The following is a 19,207-nucleotide window of genomic DNA, read 5'->3' as shown; positions in this document are numbered from 1 at the left end:
TTGTTAACTTGAGGAGCTACACAGACTTTGTAAACAATTAACTAATTAACCACTGAAGACACATTTGTGCATTTTGAGATATGGCAATAACACACTTCATTTATCAAAATCAAACATGGAAATCTGTCCAAGGTTTATCATTTCAGTTCTTGTACTTTATAAATGATATTTCATTTATATTGCGAGTTTTCCAAACTATTGGAATTCGAATTATCAGGAAGTGCCATGTTTTAATATTTACTCTTGGTTCCAGCTGATGCAGCATATTCTGGTTACAGGACTCGGCCCACTTTGTGATGGCTGGCAGGTACTCCCGCGGAGACTTAAGACAGGTAAACAGGAGAACATGTAAAACGTGGACAGGTACCACGTAGTCAGGAATGTTGTTAGAGAAACATAAAACCTCCAGTAATTTGGTGAAGTCGCGCTTCATAAAATAGGCTCTGTAAACAAACATAGACCCGAAGAGGTACATTATCATTAAAATAGTTCTGAAAATCAATATCTATATTCAATCAAATCATTAATTTAGTTCTGAACATCAATATCTATATCCAATTAAATCATTTATTTAGTTCTGAACAACAATATTTATATCCAATCAAATCATTAATTTAGTTCTGAACATCAATATTTATATTCAATCAAATCATTAATTTAGATCTGAACATTAATATCTTTATCCAATTAAATATTTAATTTCGTTCTGAACATCAATATCTATATCCCATCTCGGTAGACGGAAACGTTGGAAACATCCAAACCAAAGTACAATGCGAATTTTGATAATATTTCCGTTGATATCAATAAATCAATTAATAGAATCTTACACTTGTGGCTCATTTAAAGATGCACCACCGCCGACAGAGCATAAATGATATTAATCAGTTGAACAATAATTGGTGTTTAATCGTGTATATATATGTCTAATTAGCATAAAAAATATTATAAAATAATTCATTTTGCATTTGGTGCATGCGCAATCAGTACTTAATTCCATATAGGATATAGTGCCACGGAATTTTTATGGGATGCAATTAATTATTTTTTGTAACTTTAATTTGAAGTGAAATTAGAAGCTCAAACTTTTCAATGGTGGTAATGGTGTAATATAAGTAACTTTTGTAACTGAAGAAAAATACTAAATCGTTTGCTCATATTTTAGATAGTGAAAAAATGTCATTTGTCAGCAGTGGAGCATCTTTAACAAATTTCATACTACAAAGCCCCTGATCCTCAGTATCCTATATACAAAATGAACACAATCAGTCAGGACTACTTACAACACCATGGTGCTCATACAATCTCCACTAAGTCTAATATTTCTCTCCTGGATCTTTTGGAACAGGGCCCAGAGCTGGTCTGTGTAGTTCTGAGGGGAACTGCTACAAAGACGCACCAACATCATTGATGTCCTAGAAACGAAATTCACAATCAATAAATAAATGCACAAAACATCACTGATGTCCTGGAAACAAAATTGATACCACATAAATAAACACACCAGTCTATATCTATTAAAAAGACAATGAATGGCAATCATTTGATTTTATCAAAATTGGATAAAACAGAAAATTGACCTTTATTTCATGTCATATCATGACCACCTTACCCCTACAAACAAAACATAAGAACTTATCGATCATGGTAAACAGAGGGCCCAAATTCACATGCCTTCAAAAGGACCCAAATTCACACACATTAGACTTCACATTTGAATAGGAATTCATAAACTTTAGGAAACATTAAACAAGACAGTGAGACACAAAATCTGTTCATTTAAGTAACTACTTTTATTGTTATGTTTGCCGTCGAGATATCATAATGAATCTTTCAAAAGATTGTTTTGCTGGACCCAGCAGACTACTTTACCGATCATTGATTAGGCGTGTAGTTTCCATGTCCCCCAACAGTTGGAATGCTGCGTCTGTATCCCAGGAGTTAACAGCTAGGTTGAGCAGGACCTCAATACACTCGCGGGACATGGGGCGTACGTTCAGTGTCTTCAGCAGGTGGTAAACCTCAAAGGCTCTGTGGAGATTCATACAAAGTTTACCTTGTTTTAAAAATACACTTCAAATTCATTAGTACATCACTTGACAGAATACTGGAATTCCGATTGACTACACAAATTTGTCCTATTTGCAATAGTGCTCAGGGAAGCAGGCACTATTGAAAAGGCGCAATATAGAACTTGAATATATCGGGACATCACCATTACATGACATCATTATGATGTTGCACTTCAACCAAGATATAAAGATGGAAGACAGGATGAGGTTATGTGGAAGGAAGCAAACATTATGCTCTTCTACAAACAAGAGGCCCAGAGGGCCTGTATCGCTCACCTGGTTTGTAATGCCTAGGAATGTTCTGAATACAAGTTCATATTTCTTTTCTGAAGGAATTTGAATATTTACCTCTAATTCCCCTATTGGGCCTGACTCTTTCTGCTCCAGGGGGTCAGAGCCAAAATTTATACAAATTCTGTTAACCCCAAGGATGTTTCTGGGCCAAATTTGGTTAAAATCCAAGCAGAACTATATGACTATTAGCGATTTATAGGATTTACCTCTATTTCCCCATTGGGGCCCCACCCCTCCTGCCCCCGGGGGGTCATAGCCAAAATTTATACAAGTTCTGTTCCCCTTCCCCCAAGGATGTTTGTGGCTAATTTTGGTTACAATCCATGCAGAACTCTAGGACAAGTAGCAATTTATAGGATATACCTCTATTTCCCCTATTGGGCCCCACTTCTCTTGCCCCCAGGGGATCAGAGCCAAAATTTATACAAGTTTTGTTCCCCTTCCCCCAAGGATGTTTGTGGTCAAATTTGGTCACAATCCATGCAGGACTCTAGGTCAAGTAGCGATTTATAGGATTTACCTCTATTCCCCCTATTGGGCCCCGCCCCTCCTGCCCCCAGGGGGTCAGAACCAAAATTTATACAAGTTCTGTTCCCCTTCCCCCAAGGTTGTTTTTGGCCAAATTTGGTTACAATCCATGCAGAACTCTAGGACAAGTAGCGATTTATAGGATTTACCTCTATTTCCCCTATTGGGCCCTGCCCCTCCTGCCCCCAAGGGGTCAGAGCCAAAATTTATAAAGTTCTGTTCCCCTTTCACCAAGGATGTTTGTGGCCAAATTTGGTTACAAACCATGCAGAACTCTAGGACAAGTAGCGATTTATAGAATTTACCTCTATTTCCCCTATTGGGCCCCGCACCTCCTGCCCCTGGAGGGTCAGAGCCAAAATTTATACATGTCCTGTTCCCCTTCCCTCAAGGATGTTTATGGCCAAATTTGGTTACAATCCATGCAGAACTCTAGAACAAGTACAATTTATAGGATTTACCTATAATTCCCCATTGGGCCCCGCCCCTTCTGCCCCTGGGGGACCAGAGCCAAAATTTATACATACTCAGTTCTTATTCTCCCAAGGATATTTCTGGCCAAATTTGGTTACATTCCATGCAGAACTCTAAGATTAGTAGCGATTTAAAGGATTTACCTCTATTTCCCCTATTGGGCCCCACCCCTCCAGCAACCGGGGGGCCAGAGCCAAAATTTATACAAGTTCTGTTCCCCTTCCCAAAAGGATGTCTGTGGCCAAATTTGGTTACATTCCATTCAAAACTCTATGACTAGTAGCGATTTATAGGATTTACCTCTATTACCCCTATTGGGCCCTGCCCCTCCTGCCCCCGGGGGACAGAGCCAAAATTTATACAAGTTCTGTTCCCCTTCCCCAAAGGATGTCTGTGGCCAAATTTGGTTACATTCCATTCAAAACTCTATGACTAGTAGCGATTTAAAGGATTTACCTCTATTACCCCTATTGGGCCCTGCCCCTCCTGCCCCCGGGGGACCAGAGCCAAAATTTATACAAGTTCTGTTCCCCTTCCCCAAAGGATGTTTGTGGCCAAATTTGGTTACATTCCATTCAGAACTCTATGACAAGTAGTGATTTAAAGGATTTACCTCTATTTCCCCTATTGGGCCCCGCCCCTCCTGCCCCTGGGGGATCAGAGCCAAAATTTATACAAGTTCTGTTCCCCTTCCCCCAAGGATGTTTGTGGCCAAATTTGGTTACAATTCATGTAGAGCTCTAGGACAAGTAGAGATTTAAAGGATTTACCTCTATTTCCCCTATTGGGCCCCGCCCCTCCTGCCCCCAGGGGGTCAGAGCCAAAAGTTATACAAGGTCTGTTCCCCCTCCCCCAAGGATGTTTGTGGCCAAATTTGGTTACATTCCATTCAAAACTCTATGACTAGTAACGATTTAAAGGATTTACCTCTATTTCCCCTATTGGGCCCCAGCCCCTCCTGCCCCGAGGGGGTCAGAGCCAAAATTTATACAAGTTCTGTTCCCCTTCCCCCAAGGATGTTTGTGGCTAATTTTGGTTACAATCCATGCAGAACTCTAGGACAAGTAGCGATTTAAAGGATTTACCTCTATTACCCCTATTGGGCCCCGCCCCTCCTGCCCCTGGGGGACCAGAGCCAAAATTTATACAAGTTCTGTTCCCCCTCCCCCAAGGATGTTTGTGGCCAAATTTGGTTACAATCCATGCAGAACTCTAGGACAAGTAGTGATTTATAGTATTTACCTCTATTTCCCCTATTGGGCCCCGCCCCTCCTGCCCCGGGGGGGACAGAGCCAAAATTTATACAAGTTCTGTTTCCCCTCCCCTAAGGATGTTTGTGGCCAAATTTGGTTACAATCCATGCAGAACTCTATGACTAGTAGCGATTTAAAGGAAATGTTGACGGACGGACGGACGGACGGACGGACGGACGGGACGACGGACGCCGCGCCATGACATAAGCTCACCGGCCCTTCGGGCCAGGTGAGCTAAAAACAGCTCACTCATGTTCGATATTGATCTACTTTTAATGTTCATGATAATGAATCGTTTTAAAGAAACACAGTTTTCTGTAATAATTTATGTGTTGTAATTTTACGGTTACAAAGTGGTGTGGAAATGAAGATAGGATTGTGAGGTGTCCTTTGACATTTTTCTGTTGCAATGACATAAAAAAACAGGTCTCATGTGACGGTGATGTACTAAACCCATTATGGCCTGGTTGTGAGGGCACTATTGCCTCTTAGTACATAACATGACAGAATGCTGGATTCTGATTGGCTACACACATGGGTACTATTTGCAATAGTGCCTGGGCAAGCGGGTACTATTGAAGAATCGTGAAATTGAACCTGAATGTATTGTGACGTCACCATTACATGACGTCATTATAACGTTGTGCTTCGACCAAGGCGTCAAGATGGCGGACAGGCTGTTGTGTGCGGGGATGGAGGCAAATGTTGCTTTTCTACAGAAGACGGTTCACTCTTGTTCTATATCAATCTACTTTTAATCTTCAGGTGTTGCTTGACGTGCTTCTGTTACGATGACATGAAAATGGGTCTCATATGAGGGTGACGTACTAAACCCATTATGGCCTGTTTGAGAGGGCACTATTGCCTCATAGTATTGTCTCGTGATAGAATAGTGCCCGAGCCAAATTCCATCCCTCGACAGCTCGGGCACTATTCCATCCCTTGACAGCTCGGGCACTATTCCATCCCTCGACAATACTATGAGGCAATAGTGCCCTCTCAACTAGGCCATAATAGATAAATAGTATTGTCTTGCGATGGGATATAGTGCCCAAACCGTCAAAGTAACAGAAGCACACCTCACAACTCTATCTTCATTTCCACACCATAAAGTTTCTATTCCATCACTCGACAATACTATGAGGCAATAGTGCCCTCTCAACCAGGCCATAATAAATAAAAGATGTATTTAAAAGTCTGTAGGATATGACATACAGTAACAGTAACACAGTACATAACACTAAATATGCTATAAGCCCTCCCCTACATAACTACTTTCAGGCCTCACATAGATTTATATTTGTCATTTCTAACATAACCAGGCATAATATAATATATTCTTGGAGGTTACCTTTTAATGTCAGGTTTCTCTCGAGAATCCAGTATGGTAGCTTGGCCTCGTCTGAAGAACCAATCCTATAAAATAAATAATTTAACTAATTTCATATAAAAATCATCACAAACTCACTTAAATGAGTTATATTGAATGCACTTCAACAAGTTAGTTGGCAACCATTCTCTATATCCCAAGGGTTGATATTATGTCAGTGATAGTAACTCCTATATTTTAACAAATCAGAAGGCCCTGTTTCGTCTTTTGATGTACATCAAAAGAATTTCCAAAGAAAATTGGCTTTGAAGTTGGGTGTTGTTCTCTGTGGGGCTGTGATTGGCCAGTTTTGTTCTCCTGAAAAGTCATCAGTTTCACTAAGATATAGTCCAGAAGTATATTATGACAGTGATAGTAACCCTTGGAATATTGAGAATGGTTTGGCAACAGACAAAATATAACTGAAACAAGATCCTTAGTTTTACTTTCTTTCATAAAGGATACGGCAACATCAAATTTGGAGTCCTATTCTGGTGACGCTTCGGATCAACCAAATTATTATCTCCAGAATAATAAATGTTAATTTCAAGGGATGAAATAGATTGTAGAATCCTTTTCAGTTGATGTTTTGGCTCGATTTGATAGGTTAACAGCAAGGATCTTTTAAGGACGTGCCAGGTTTGTTGGTGGTGGAAAGACAGAGTATCCAGAGCAAAACCACCGACCAGTGATGAGAACCTGGCAACAGCCCCACATGGGATTCAAACTTGCAAACCAGAGGTGGAAGGCTTGGTTGGACATCTTAATCACTTGGCCACCATGCATATGGCTCTTCAGTTGATGTAGCCAGATGAAGTGAGAGTATATATGTTAATTAGATCGGGTCTTTCAAGTCAATCTGTATTTGCATATTACAGAGTTATCTACCCTTGTGTGTATGTAGGTGTGTATTATGACACCATGTGTTTGCAAGAGCAGTGTCTTACTTTTTTCGAGAAAAAGATGTGAATTGCACCCAAAACATAATGATGTCACAATGGATACCTACCCACAAGGGAGCTAACTCTGTAATATGCAAAGACAGAATACAAGTTGGAGTGAATGAGAATCAATTTGAAATGATCCATCAAGAAACAGACTTACTAAAGGTGGTATGGAATGCTCATATCTGCAAGTATTCTGACGTCTACAACAGCCGTGGAGCAGGAAGGCATGACAGTATCCTCCACCGTTTATAAAGATTTTAGCAGCCTTTGACACCACAGTCGAACTCAATATAGGAGGTGGGTCGCACTGAAATTAGGCAGCAGTAGATGATTTGATGGTATATGAAATAGTTATCAATTGAGCTATGTACTCTAAATTCAACATTGATAGATAGCTGAAGATAGTGCATAAAATAATCATTATATATTATTTGCAATCTATTAATTTCAGATAGAAATAGTTTTAAAAAAGTATGAAATATTTTGTTCTATATACCATTATGGCACCAAACGATGAAGATTGATTTTAAAAATAGCATAATGATGTATTTTATATCTTTAAGAAAATATATGAATAAATTATCCAGTTATATTCTCGCAGGTTAAAAAAAAATCACAATTTTCACTTTAAACTATAAATTTCTATTTTCAATCATTTAAATTTCTGCAATTTGGATTAAGCTAAGTAATTAACTCATTTCTAATTATTTCATGAATAACATTTTTAACACTATAATTATATCGCACTAAATCATGGGAAAAAATAAGTAGCTATAGAAGTTCCCCAGTACCCATAAGAATGACATCAATTCTTACCTGTATGTTTGCCTGGACAAGCGATGAATCACTAGCAAGATCCATAGCTGACGCAGCTACAGATGAAATTTCAGCAGCTTCCGAATCAAACTCTGTCGCAGGTAAAGACTTTCTCTTCGAAAAAGATTTTCTACTGCAATTCGATAAGACTTATTTTCAAAACTTATATTCTACACAGTGGTTTCTTTTGTGTCAATATATGAATACAAGAATTCCACAGAAGTGGATGTGTCGCCTGCATCGCATTTAAAACATCACAAAAAATAGTTATTTACAGTTGAAAATATCGTTAATAAGTAAGTGAAGTCATCAAGTTCCGTAACTCTTGCAAATATTGATGGATTTTGACCAGTATCAAACCCATCCAATATCTCATTATTATAAAGCAAGATACCAAATTTAGTTGAAATCAGACAATAAATACCAAAGTTATCGACTGGAAACCATGGATTTAACTGTTTTTACGATTTCAAAGTCCCATAACTCTTGTAAATATTGACAGATTTTAACCAGTATCAAACTCATTAAGAGATCTCATTGATATAAAGCAATATACCATGGTTGGTTGAAATCGGACAAAAAATACCAAAGTTATCACATAGAAACTGTTTTTCTGACACCGATGTCGACATAGTGAAACCAAAGTGACTTTGCAGGCGACACAAAAATGAAAAACACTTTTTGGACACATTTATCCCTGTTCTAGTTTCAGAATTAGAAAATTTGAGATTTGTTTACAGAAAGTTTACTCAAAATAGATTTCTTTTCACACTCATCAACTTATCCTTTTTGTTTCAGAAAGCAATTCTATACTTAAACAAATTGTGTTCAATCATGGCTCCTTTGGTTTTATTAGTTTAACGTCCTATCAACAGCCAGGGTCATGTAATGACGTGCCAGATTTGCTGGTGGAGGAAAGCTAGAGTACCTGGAGAAAAACTACTGACCAGCGGTCAGTTCCTAGCAAACGCCCCACATGGGATTTGAACTAGCGTCCCAGAGGTGGAGGGCTTGTGATAATTTGTCGAGACATTTTGACTACTTGGCCTTCGTGGCTACTTTATTTTTAAAAGATAAAAAGTTTGTAATTGAACATTTCTTTATCTTCAATGCTCTTAAATGACTTGTTTAACCAACACAATTACCTGACAACAGACTGGACGTCGTCAAGGAAACTAGCTTCATCTGAATCATAGTCTATAGATAGAATGTCGCCTTCTTCATCACTACTATTTTTCTCAGGACGTCTCAAGGCAGGGTTTTTAGGAGAGGCTGAGTAAAAAGAAACAACATTTCAAATGCAAGCTGAAAACAAACAAGTCTGTGTCGAGGATCGAACCCTGATCAGCTGCGTAAAAAATGAGAGACTAATTCAACAATACACCACTCCCAAGAGAATTTTCAAATACATGTTATATCTAGATGTTGCTCATAAAAGAATTTGTTCCATCTGAAGTCTATTTTAAACATTTTTTTCATGTTTGTAATAAAATTTTTGAAACAAAATTGTAGCCAACAGTTCTTTAGAATATCAGGTCACTAAGTTCTGAAATATGATCCATACTTCGAGACATTTGATTGATGTGAACAACTTAACCTTCCATCTGATTCTCGTACTGACAATACTAGTTACTCTAGATTTTGTTGTGAACAACTTAACCTTCCATCTGATTCTCATACTAGCAATACTAGCTACCATTTTTAAACCCTAGATTTACATGACATTGCATGTGATTTAACTTACTGAAAACAAATTCTTCCTCTTCTTCCTCATTTTCTGAATCTTTATCATCTTTTCCTTCATCCTCGCTTGTTGGTCTAACATCATCATCGTCAACAGTTTCATCGTCAGGTTCTTCATCAGACAAGTTGTCTTCATTTCCACTGTCCTCATCCAGGTTCTCATTCTCCCCATCTCCCTCGTTTACTTCCATCTCATCATTTTCATTTGATATCTCTATTGTTCTATTAGTCATCACATCATCTTCATTTGAAATCTCTGTCGTTCTATTTGTCACATTATCTTCATTTAGATCATCTTCATTTGACTTTGAAGATTCATCGTTCAGCTCCATGTTTTCTCCAAAATTTGCCTCACTTTCATCAATCTCTTGTTCAAAACTGACGGTTTTTGAAGATACTGATTTCACACCACCTATGTTAGGTTTCTTCGATTCTTTTATTGAAGGATTGTCCCATGGGGATATGCGGTTCTCTTCATTACTGAATTCATAAATTGAGGGAATATCCTTCAATATATCAATCAAGTAGTTCTTATTACTCTTTGTTGGTTTAGCTGAAGTCTCGCTGGCTTTCTTGCTTTCCTGCGTTGATCCAAACTTCATTGCCACATCAGATCCAACCTTATCTAAAGGTGATCTGAATTGAGTCTCTTCGTCATTTGAAGCCATAGCTGACGAAACTTTTCGAAAACTTTTTCCAAATTTCACAGATGGACCCATTCTAAGTGAGGAAAATATATCAACTGGTTTTGCCGATGGCTTGACCATCTTTTGAGATGTTGGTTCTGAATTGTCCCCCTTTAAAAATCCTTTTGACTTGCTTACTTCTGCAGGTTTAGTAGATTTGGCTTTGCTCTGTGCAAGAATCTCCTCGAATGGAGCAGGAAAATCCACTTCAGGTGGATCCACTTTTTCTGTACTTTTCTTATTTTCCGCTTCTTTGTACCTTTGAATGATGCCCTGTACTATTTTGTCAAGACTTTTTTTGGGTTTCCTTGGGCTGTCAGTTTTTCTAGGGGATGTTTCTGAACCACTTTGGAGTTCTGTTTCTGAAAACTTTAGATTTAAAGGGTCTTCATCCATCTTGTCTACATCACTAGAAGAGAAATTCTCAGCACCTGTCTCGCTGATCTCCTTACTTTCACCAAGAAACTCCTCTGATACACCTTGGGAAACTTTATCAGAACCAGATTTTGATTCAATAAAGCGACGCTTTGAGGATGGTGCATTAGTTGAAGCCTGCTGGACCAGTTTTCGTTTCTTTGTCTTGCGATGCGACTGTGCTGGAGTGCTAATAGCCATCTCAAAGGCTGTGATAGTAGAGCTAACAGTTGAAGCATCTTTTTCTTTCACCTGCTTGGATTTCTTCTTTTTCTTCTGTTTAGATATTCTGCTTGGATTTTCTTTGCCAGGTTGATGATGACAGGTTTCAGGATCTGCCGGTGTTTTTATCGTTGTTGACCCTGGTTGTATCTCGGTCTGGTCTGTTACCTCCTGATCTGGAGAGATACACTGAGCGTCCTGTGGAATATCCAAACATTTGTCAATGTCTTTCTGAACGTCATTTTGGTAACTAAACTCACTGATTGAACTGTTCTCCTGTTTTGCATTGCCATTTCTGTTTCCATCTATAGTTTCTGATTTCCTCAGGTCTATGTGATGGTCAGGTTCAAAAGAAGAGGTTGTTGCCATGGTTTCCCTTAACTCCTCTTTCAAATTGGCTATTTCTCCAACAGTTTGGGATAGAGTAAGATCTGAAGTTTCTTTATCTACAGTAATGTTATTTGTTATGTCTTTCACTGATCCAGTTCTGTGATCTAAATGCTTTGTAATCGTTTCCATTGATCCTGTTGTTTGATTAACATGTTTATTGTTGTGGTGTCTTCTTAGGCTTTTTTTGGATAAATATGACAATCCACAATGTTCACAAATGAATTTCCTAATTGATTCCGAAGAATGTCCAGCAGGCTGCTTGATCTGTGAGCTACACTTATCTTGTGATTTGCTTTCATGATTCTGGTCTTTTCCACAAGTCTTTTGTTTCTTGGCAGTATCTGTCTCAAAAGATGTCACAGGGTCTGGTTCCATTAGCCTGCTGCTAGTACTAGATGTCTGGACATTTCCTTGCGATGTCACAGGGTCTGGTTCCGTTAGCCTGCTGCTAGTACTAGATGTCTGGACATTTCCTTGCGATGTCACAGGGTCTGGTTCCGTTAGCCTGCTGCTAGTACTAGATGTCTGGACATTTCCTTGCGATGTCACAGGGTCTACTTCCGTTAGCCTGCTGATAGTACTAGATGTCTGAATATTTCCTTGTGATGTCACAGGGTCTGATTCAGGTAGCCCACTTAGAGTGCTAGATGTCTGGACATTTCCTTGCGAGCACCTATGCTCAAGGACAAAATTACCAATAAGCTCATCCAAACAGTCGATTCTAACAAAGCTGTTTTGATGTATGGTAAATCCTGTCTGACGAGCTACTTCCCTACAAATCTCATCATCACTTCTCAATTTACACTTTGAAGAATGTGGTGTTAGCTGTGAATGTCTATCATCTTCTGAAAGACTAGTTTCTTCAAAGCCGTTAGAACATGAATCTGATTTTTCTTGAAATGCTAGTTCAGAGCTAAGATCTTGAGATGCTAGTTCAGAGCTAATATCTTGAGATGCTGGTTCAGAGCTAAGATCTTGAGATGCTAGTTCAGAGCTAATATCTTGAGATGCTGGTTCAGAGTTAAGATCTTGAGATGCTGGTTCAGAGCCAAAATCATTAGATGCTGATTCAGACATAAAATCTTGAGATATTGGTTTAGACTTAAGATCTTGAGATGCTGGTTCAGACATAAAATCTTGAGATGCTGGTTCAGACTTAAGATCTTGAAATGCTGGTTCAGACTTAAGATCTTGAAATGCTGGTTCAGACATAAAATCTTGAGATGCTGGTTCAGACATAACACTGCTGGTGCTGATATGCTGATCAGTGTCTTCCAAGGATTGTACGACCCGCTTTTCCCCCCCTACAACCTGGGTGTTTATCGGTTGGTTTCTTTGTTCATCTCCATAGAAACCAATGCCAGGGATCATCATATCTCCCTTGTTTTCCTGAGAATGACATTCTAAGTTTTGGCCCTCTTCTCCATAATGCTCCTGACTGACCTGTGTGACCTCCTCACACACATTCTCCTTCTCACTTTCCTGCCAATACAGCCCTACATTTTCAGGTATGACCTCAGAACATTTTTGCATGACCTCTGGGTCAGTCGAATGGGGTCTTTGTGTGCACTGGCTGTCCTCATTGGGCTTTTGAGGTGAAAAAATGTTTGTTGAATCATCCCCTCCTAGACTCTCCAACAGATTTTGAACTGCAGCTTCTGATTCATCAATAGCAGAGTTAACATTCATGGACTCTAGTCTCGAGTCATTGTAGCTGTCTGATGAATTGTCTTTCGAATCATTCTCATCCTTAGAGTTTACAACTTTGTAACAATGACTCACATCTCTCATGCCCTTTTTCTTATGGCTGGACTCGATGTGCCAAACAACACTTCCTCTCTGACGGTACACAATATTACAAATCAAACAACGATACCAGGTATTTACATCATACCTTTCCTTTGAATCTTTTTGATTATCGAAAATGTCAGTTTCTACTTCTTCTATGATAGCATTAAAATCTTCCAAAGTGTGAGTTGTTGAGTGTATTTTTCTTATGTGTCTCTTCAGGTTGCTTCTGTGTACAGACTTCATACCACAAAGCTTGCAAACAAAATACAGTTTGATTGACTTTTGACATCTAATATTGTGTTTCCAATACTGCTTCGCTCTGGTAAAGTTCAATCCACAGTTACATTTATAGCCTTGTTCATCTGCTGAATCTATTTTCTCTTTTGTGTCTTTATCTTGCTGAAATGTGTCTACTTGTACTTTAGAGCACTTTTCCATCCTACTTGTTGTAGGAATCTCCTCTTTTTTCTCGTTTCCGTGAATTTGATCCGTCTGATGTTGTCGATATTTCCGGTCACCATCACTCTGCACACGATCAGTTTGTTGATCTTTCCCATCACCATCACTCTGCACACGATTAGTTTGTTGATCTCTCCGGTCACCATTACTCTGCACATGGTCAGTTTGTTGATCTTTACGGTCATCATTACTCTGCACATGGTCAGTTTGTTGATATTTCCGGTCACCATCGCTCTGCACATGGTCAGTTTGTTGATATTTCCGGTCACCATCACTCTGCACACGATCAGTTTGTTGATCTCTCCCGTCACCATTACTCTGCACACAATCAGTTTGTTGATCTCTCCGGTCACCATTACTCTGCACATGGTCAGTTTCTTGATCTTTACGGTCACCATCACTCTGCACATGGTCAGTTTGTTGATCTTTACGGTCACCATTACTCTGCACATGGTCAGTTTTGAGCATTTTCTTCTTTCTTTGACATTTTTTTCTATTTTTTCTTTTTTTCCCAGAAGACAATAATTTTGCCTTTACTTTCGAATTTTCCTCTGATGTCTTTTCTGAGAATTTGTGTTGCCCAAAAGACTTGGTACACATATTTTTTGGTTCATATTGGGAAACTGAAGAATTCGACTCCACCGTCGACTTTGTCCTCGCTTTTTTCTCCAGTTTTGCTAAATTCTGCCTCTTCTCCTGGCACCCATTTTTCTCTAGACCAGATAAACCATTTTCAGGTTCAATCTCCTTTGGGAACACTTCTGGGCTTGCAAACTGAATGATATTCACAATCTCCTTTAATAGGACACTCCTACTGAAATGTTCATTGTTATTGGTTCCCTTTACAGTGTCCACAACAGCGTAAAATCCATCCTCTGACAGCGATAGTTTGGCTCTCTGATCTAACAATTCATCACATCCATTTGAGCTTTCCTTCAGTAGCAGATCAAGGTCCACATCATCCAAACCTTCCAGTATATATTGGCTGACCACATCTTTAACGTGTGTCCCATTTCCTTTTTTCTGTTCATCCTTGGTCAGTTGATTTGCTAAATCATCCAATGGTGAGAGTTTGACGTTTCTTCCGTTTGTATCATCATCAAACACAATAGAGGAAACAGGTGTTTGATGATAGGGAGACACATCTGTTTCTTCCCTACCATTTAGAACAAGATCTGAATCAACCATTTCCTCATCCGGTACTTTGCTTATCGTCACATGCGTTTCTTCGACAACAGCAGGTAAAATCTCGTTTGATTTTGTCCTAAACCCTCTTTTCTTGTCATTAATTTCTAAATCAGAAGGCTCTTCTTCAGCTGTCAACTCCTTTTCTGGGGATTTCTGTAGTGGGGTAGTCTGATGCATGGAAACCTCCAATGCTGTCCGACTGTTCTGTTCTTTAACACTGGTATTTGACAGATCCTCCTGGACGTTGGATGGTACTTCTAACATTTCCTTATCACTGATGGAACTACTTGAGCCGACAGATTGACTAGAGGTTAATGCATCACCACTGTCTAGTGCTGGCTCTACCACAGACGCAACGCTAGCTATATTGTCACCAGAGGGTCCAACAGCGTTCTGTGATCTTGTGCAGGGTTCCTCAAAACGGTTTACATGTTCGTTATCGGTGATTGCAAAGTTATCAGAGGCAGTTTCATTTTGAGAATCTAAATTGCTTTTGTCACACATAGGAAATCCTTCCATAAATGGTGCCTTATCTTTAGGCTGCATGTCTGTCTTTTCTGTTTGTGATACCAGACCATCGCTGTTGGTAGAAGAAGGCGCATGATGTGTGCCAGAATTATCCTTTTCATTAGAGGGCAGATTATGTGCGGCCGGTCCACATGTGCCTGTAGATGTTTCCGAATTATCAGATTCTTCTTTACACTTTCCATCTCCATCAGAAAGAACTGTTCGTTTCCGCTGTGAAAAGTCTCGAACAATTTTCAGTTTAAGCCCCGATAAATTGCACAAAAATTTTTCATGAGTTTTGATTTTCCTTGTGCCAGTTTTAACATCCCTTGTTATTTTTAAAGTTAATTTGTTTAAGTCGTAAGACTTTTCTTCCGACACTATTTTCCATCCCAAATCCTCATGATGCTCAGGGGAGCTTTGATCGTCAACATGCAGATCGAATGTACTGCATGGTTTCCCAAACATGAGCTCTCGAATATCCTGACTGTAAAACGATGTAAGCCGACTTCTTGAATGCAATGTTGAATATCTTGCTGATTGTTCCAATCTACCAGTTGTTTCCAGGGTAGAGTTCTTATCTTGGTGCGATTCCATTTGCCTTTGATTTGTTTCATTCAATTCTACATCCGTATTGCCAGATTGAGAGGGTGAGCTATGATCAGTAGCCATGTCGTGGTCAGAATGGGAATAACTATTTAGAGTTTCAGATGAACATGCTGTTTGCGTAGATGGTTGTGGATTAAGTTTACGAGAGGCAGAATCTTTGATCATTTGTGAAGAGGAATTTATTTTTGAATGTTCAGCAGAATCTGTGGTCAGTTGTGAAGAATATTTTTTTTGAATGTCCAGCACAATCTGTGGTCAGTTGTGAAGAAAAAAATTGTTTTTTGAATGTCCAGCAGAATCTGAGGTCAGTTGTGAAGAATTGTTTTCTGAATGTCCAGCAGAATCTGAGGTCAATTGTGAAGAATTGTTTTCTGAATGTCCAGCAGAATCTGAGGTCAATTGTGAAGAATTGTTTTTTGAATGTCCAGTAGAATCTGAGGTCAATTGTAAAGAATTGTTTTCTGAATGTCCAGCAGAATCTGAGGTCAGTTGTGAAGAATTGTTTTCTGAATGTCCAGCAGAATCTGAGGTCAATTGTGAAGAATTGTTTTCTGAATGTCCAGCAGAATCTGAGGTCAATTGTGAAGAATTGTTTTCTGAATGTCCAGCACAATCTGAGGTCAATTGTGAAGAATTGTTTTCTGAATGTCCAGCACAATCTGTGGTCAGTAGGAAAGTGGAATTGCCTTCTGATTGCTCAGCAAGACCTGTGGTCACTTGTGTAGAAGAGTTGTTTTCTGACTGTCCAAGGTCTGTTTGGTTAAATACTGCAGGAGATTCAGCGGTTGAAGTTTTCATCAATTGATCTGTCAAACTTTTAGGTTGTGAAGATTTCGAAGACATATCTCTGGAAATTGAAAGCAATGGCACAGAATCATTTTTACACTGTGCTGAAGAACTCTTGTCAGAAAGACCAGGCCCAGGCAAACTTGTTGACATTTCTGATGACATGACCAAAGTCTTGGTTTTGTGTACAGATGTTTTACGTTTTTGCTTTCTTGACGATGATCGAGAGCGCCTCTTGACTGAGGTCTTGGTTTCAGTATCACAGCTTACAACAGTGGACTTCAAATTTGCATCCCTACTTGAACCTAATGCAGGAATATCTCCTTCTGACATTACTAATGAGTTTCCTGGCAAAGATGGGCTTCTTTTAACAGACTGAGTTATTCTTTTAGCTGCTGGCTGTGAAGAACTCCTTGTTACACGTTCAATTGAAGTTGGATTATGAACACCAGATGTACTCTGCTCCTCCTTTGATTGGGCTTCGCTTGAGGAATAATTTGACCTTTTTTCCTTTCCATCTCTGATTGGCTGATTTCCTGTATTTCTTGCATTTTGATTGTCTAAGTTGCATGTATGCTTCATTCTGACATCACACACCTGTTTTGCCAAAGCTGTTGTCTCACTGTTACAGTTCTCTGTTTCCACTACAAATTTTACTGCTTTCTCTTCATTAGAGACTGCAACAACATGTGCTTGAAGTTGTTGTTCATTTGTTTTATTTATCAAAATATTTGACTTTTGTGTTTTGGATTTTGGTCCCATTTTGTGTCGAGGACCATGCTTTTTATGAAGACTGTCACTTTCAGAAGCATCTTGTGTGGAAACAGGCATATCTTTTATGCTGTAGGTATCCAAATTGTTCAAGCTGTTTGTTTCCTCCCTTTTTGAATATGTCTTCTTTCTATCCAAAGAAACAGCTTGCATAGCAGAGTGGTCCACAGGTAATCGAGTTAACCTGATTTTGCATGGACTCAAAACTGTTCCTTCTGGCACTTTAACAGGATTATCAGTGTCCGATAGAGCGGATGATACTATTTGAGAATCAGAAGTACAATTCGGTTCTGGGACAAGTGTGGCCGTTGTCGGGGCTACTGTGGCCATGACAACTGTGGCCGGTACAACACTGCCCTCCTCCTTTTTCATTGGCAAGTGTGTGAGAAGACTATCATCCACATTAACATGAAGATGCTGTCTGTGTTGACTCTGTATGTGTTTATCAAATTGCTTCTGGTAACAGAACTGCTTACAGCATACAGCACAGTAAAGATGACTAGCCTTCAGATGATACATCACCCCTTGCCGTGTGCCATAAATTTTCTTACATAATGTACATTTCAGCTTCTTCTCCTTTTTTTCATATATTACCTCGACTGGATGTTTAGCTTTGACTTTGGACTTTTTGGTGATTTTTATCGTAGGTGACTTTGAGGGGGATATTGATGCCAATCCTGATTTCGGATGCACAAGAGTTCCATTGGAAGGAACCTTTGGTTGCACCGTTTTTTTTCTCGGTGATGATATTTCACTTTCTGTTGCATTTTTCTTTTTATCATCATTTGAGGAATGAGACTTGTCCTTTCTTTGTGGAGAAAGCATCTTGTCTCCCTGTCTTTTGAGGCATTCATCTATTTCTGATACCTTGGCTGAATGGGTATGTTCCATATGTTCTGATAACACTCTTGTTGAATTGAAATTGCCAAAACACCCTGGGCAAATGTAAGAAGGGCTTTCGTTAATGAAGGCTTCAATTTGCTCCTTTATAACCCGATTTCCTTTTACTTTCAGTAGGTCTAAATGCTTTCTCCGTACATGTCTACGCAAGTCATGGTACCACATATAAACCCTATCACAAAAGTTGCACTTGAATACCTTAGCATCACTAGATGTCTTTGGCTCCATTGCTGCTACTGTATCCATGTGAGTAGTTGTAATATTCTTTTTCAAGACAGAAAACTTTTTTCTATTTTCACTCGAGTCAATTGGGAATTTATGTTTGTCAGAATTATCCTTAGAAATGAATTGAGTTTTAACATTTGAAAAATCACACATCTGTTCTCTCGAATCTTTATCCACGAAAACAGTACTGTTAATTCGGCCTACTTCAACCTCTTGATTTGTGCGAGTGTCATCATCTGAAAATAAATAAAAAGATCTATATTTATTCAATAATAGTAACTTGGAAAAGTTATTGCCCAAAATAAATGGCAAAATTTTACTAAGTGATTTTGTCAACTACACTGATTGAAATATACAATATAATCAATACAAACTGCTAATAGCTATAGAAACAAGAGATTCCAGAGGGATATTGGCGCCCACCAAAGAATGATCTACGTCTGACAATAGAAAGATTGACCTTTTCTCTGCTTATCAAACTTTTACTACGTACTTCATATAAAATTTGAGAAGGATCCTTTCCTGACTTTCTGAGATATATCGCAATAACAAACTTCAACTATCAAAATCCAAGATGGCTACCTGTCCGCCATCTTGTTAATCAATTGGTCAAAAAATGCATCATGCACAACAAAGATCCTAGGGGAACCTTCATATGAAATTTGACATAGGTCCCTTCAGGACTTTCTGAGAAATAGCAGTAACAAACGTAAACTATCAAAATCCAAGATAGCGGCCTGTCGGCTATCTTGTTCACCGATTG

The 19,207-nt window shown here is 39.0% G+C and overlaps 1 protein-coding gene across 1 annotated transcript in view; it reads right to left on the bottom strand.

The window, feature by feature from the left end:
- The window catches only part of LOC138334871 (serine-rich adhesin for platelets-like), a 30,799-nt gene that overhangs the window by 8,363 nt on the left and 3,229 nt on the right, over positions 1 to 19,207 (bottom strand). The window contains 8 exon segments of the mRNA XM_069283682.1: positions 242 to 443; positions 1,284 to 1,415; positions 1,873 to 2,031; positions 5,973 to 6,037; positions 7,095 to 7,244; positions 7,754 to 7,886; positions 8,899 to 9,025; positions 9,498 to 18,680. Of these exon segments, the coding sequence (XP_069139783.1) occupies positions 242 to 443; positions 1,284 to 1,415; positions 1,873 to 2,031; positions 5,973 to 6,037; positions 7,095 to 7,244; positions 7,754 to 7,886; positions 8,899 to 9,025; positions 9,498 to 18,680 (10,151 nt within the window).

This window comes from Argopecten irradians, chromosome 11, assembly GCF_041381155.1.
Source record: "Argopecten irradians isolate NY chromosome 11, Ai_NY, whole genome shotgun sequence".
NCBI lineage: Eukaryota > Metazoa > Mollusca > Bivalvia > Pectinida > Pectinidae > Argopecten > Argopecten irradians.
This window is presented reverse-complemented; position numbering and strand designations above follow the sequence as displayed.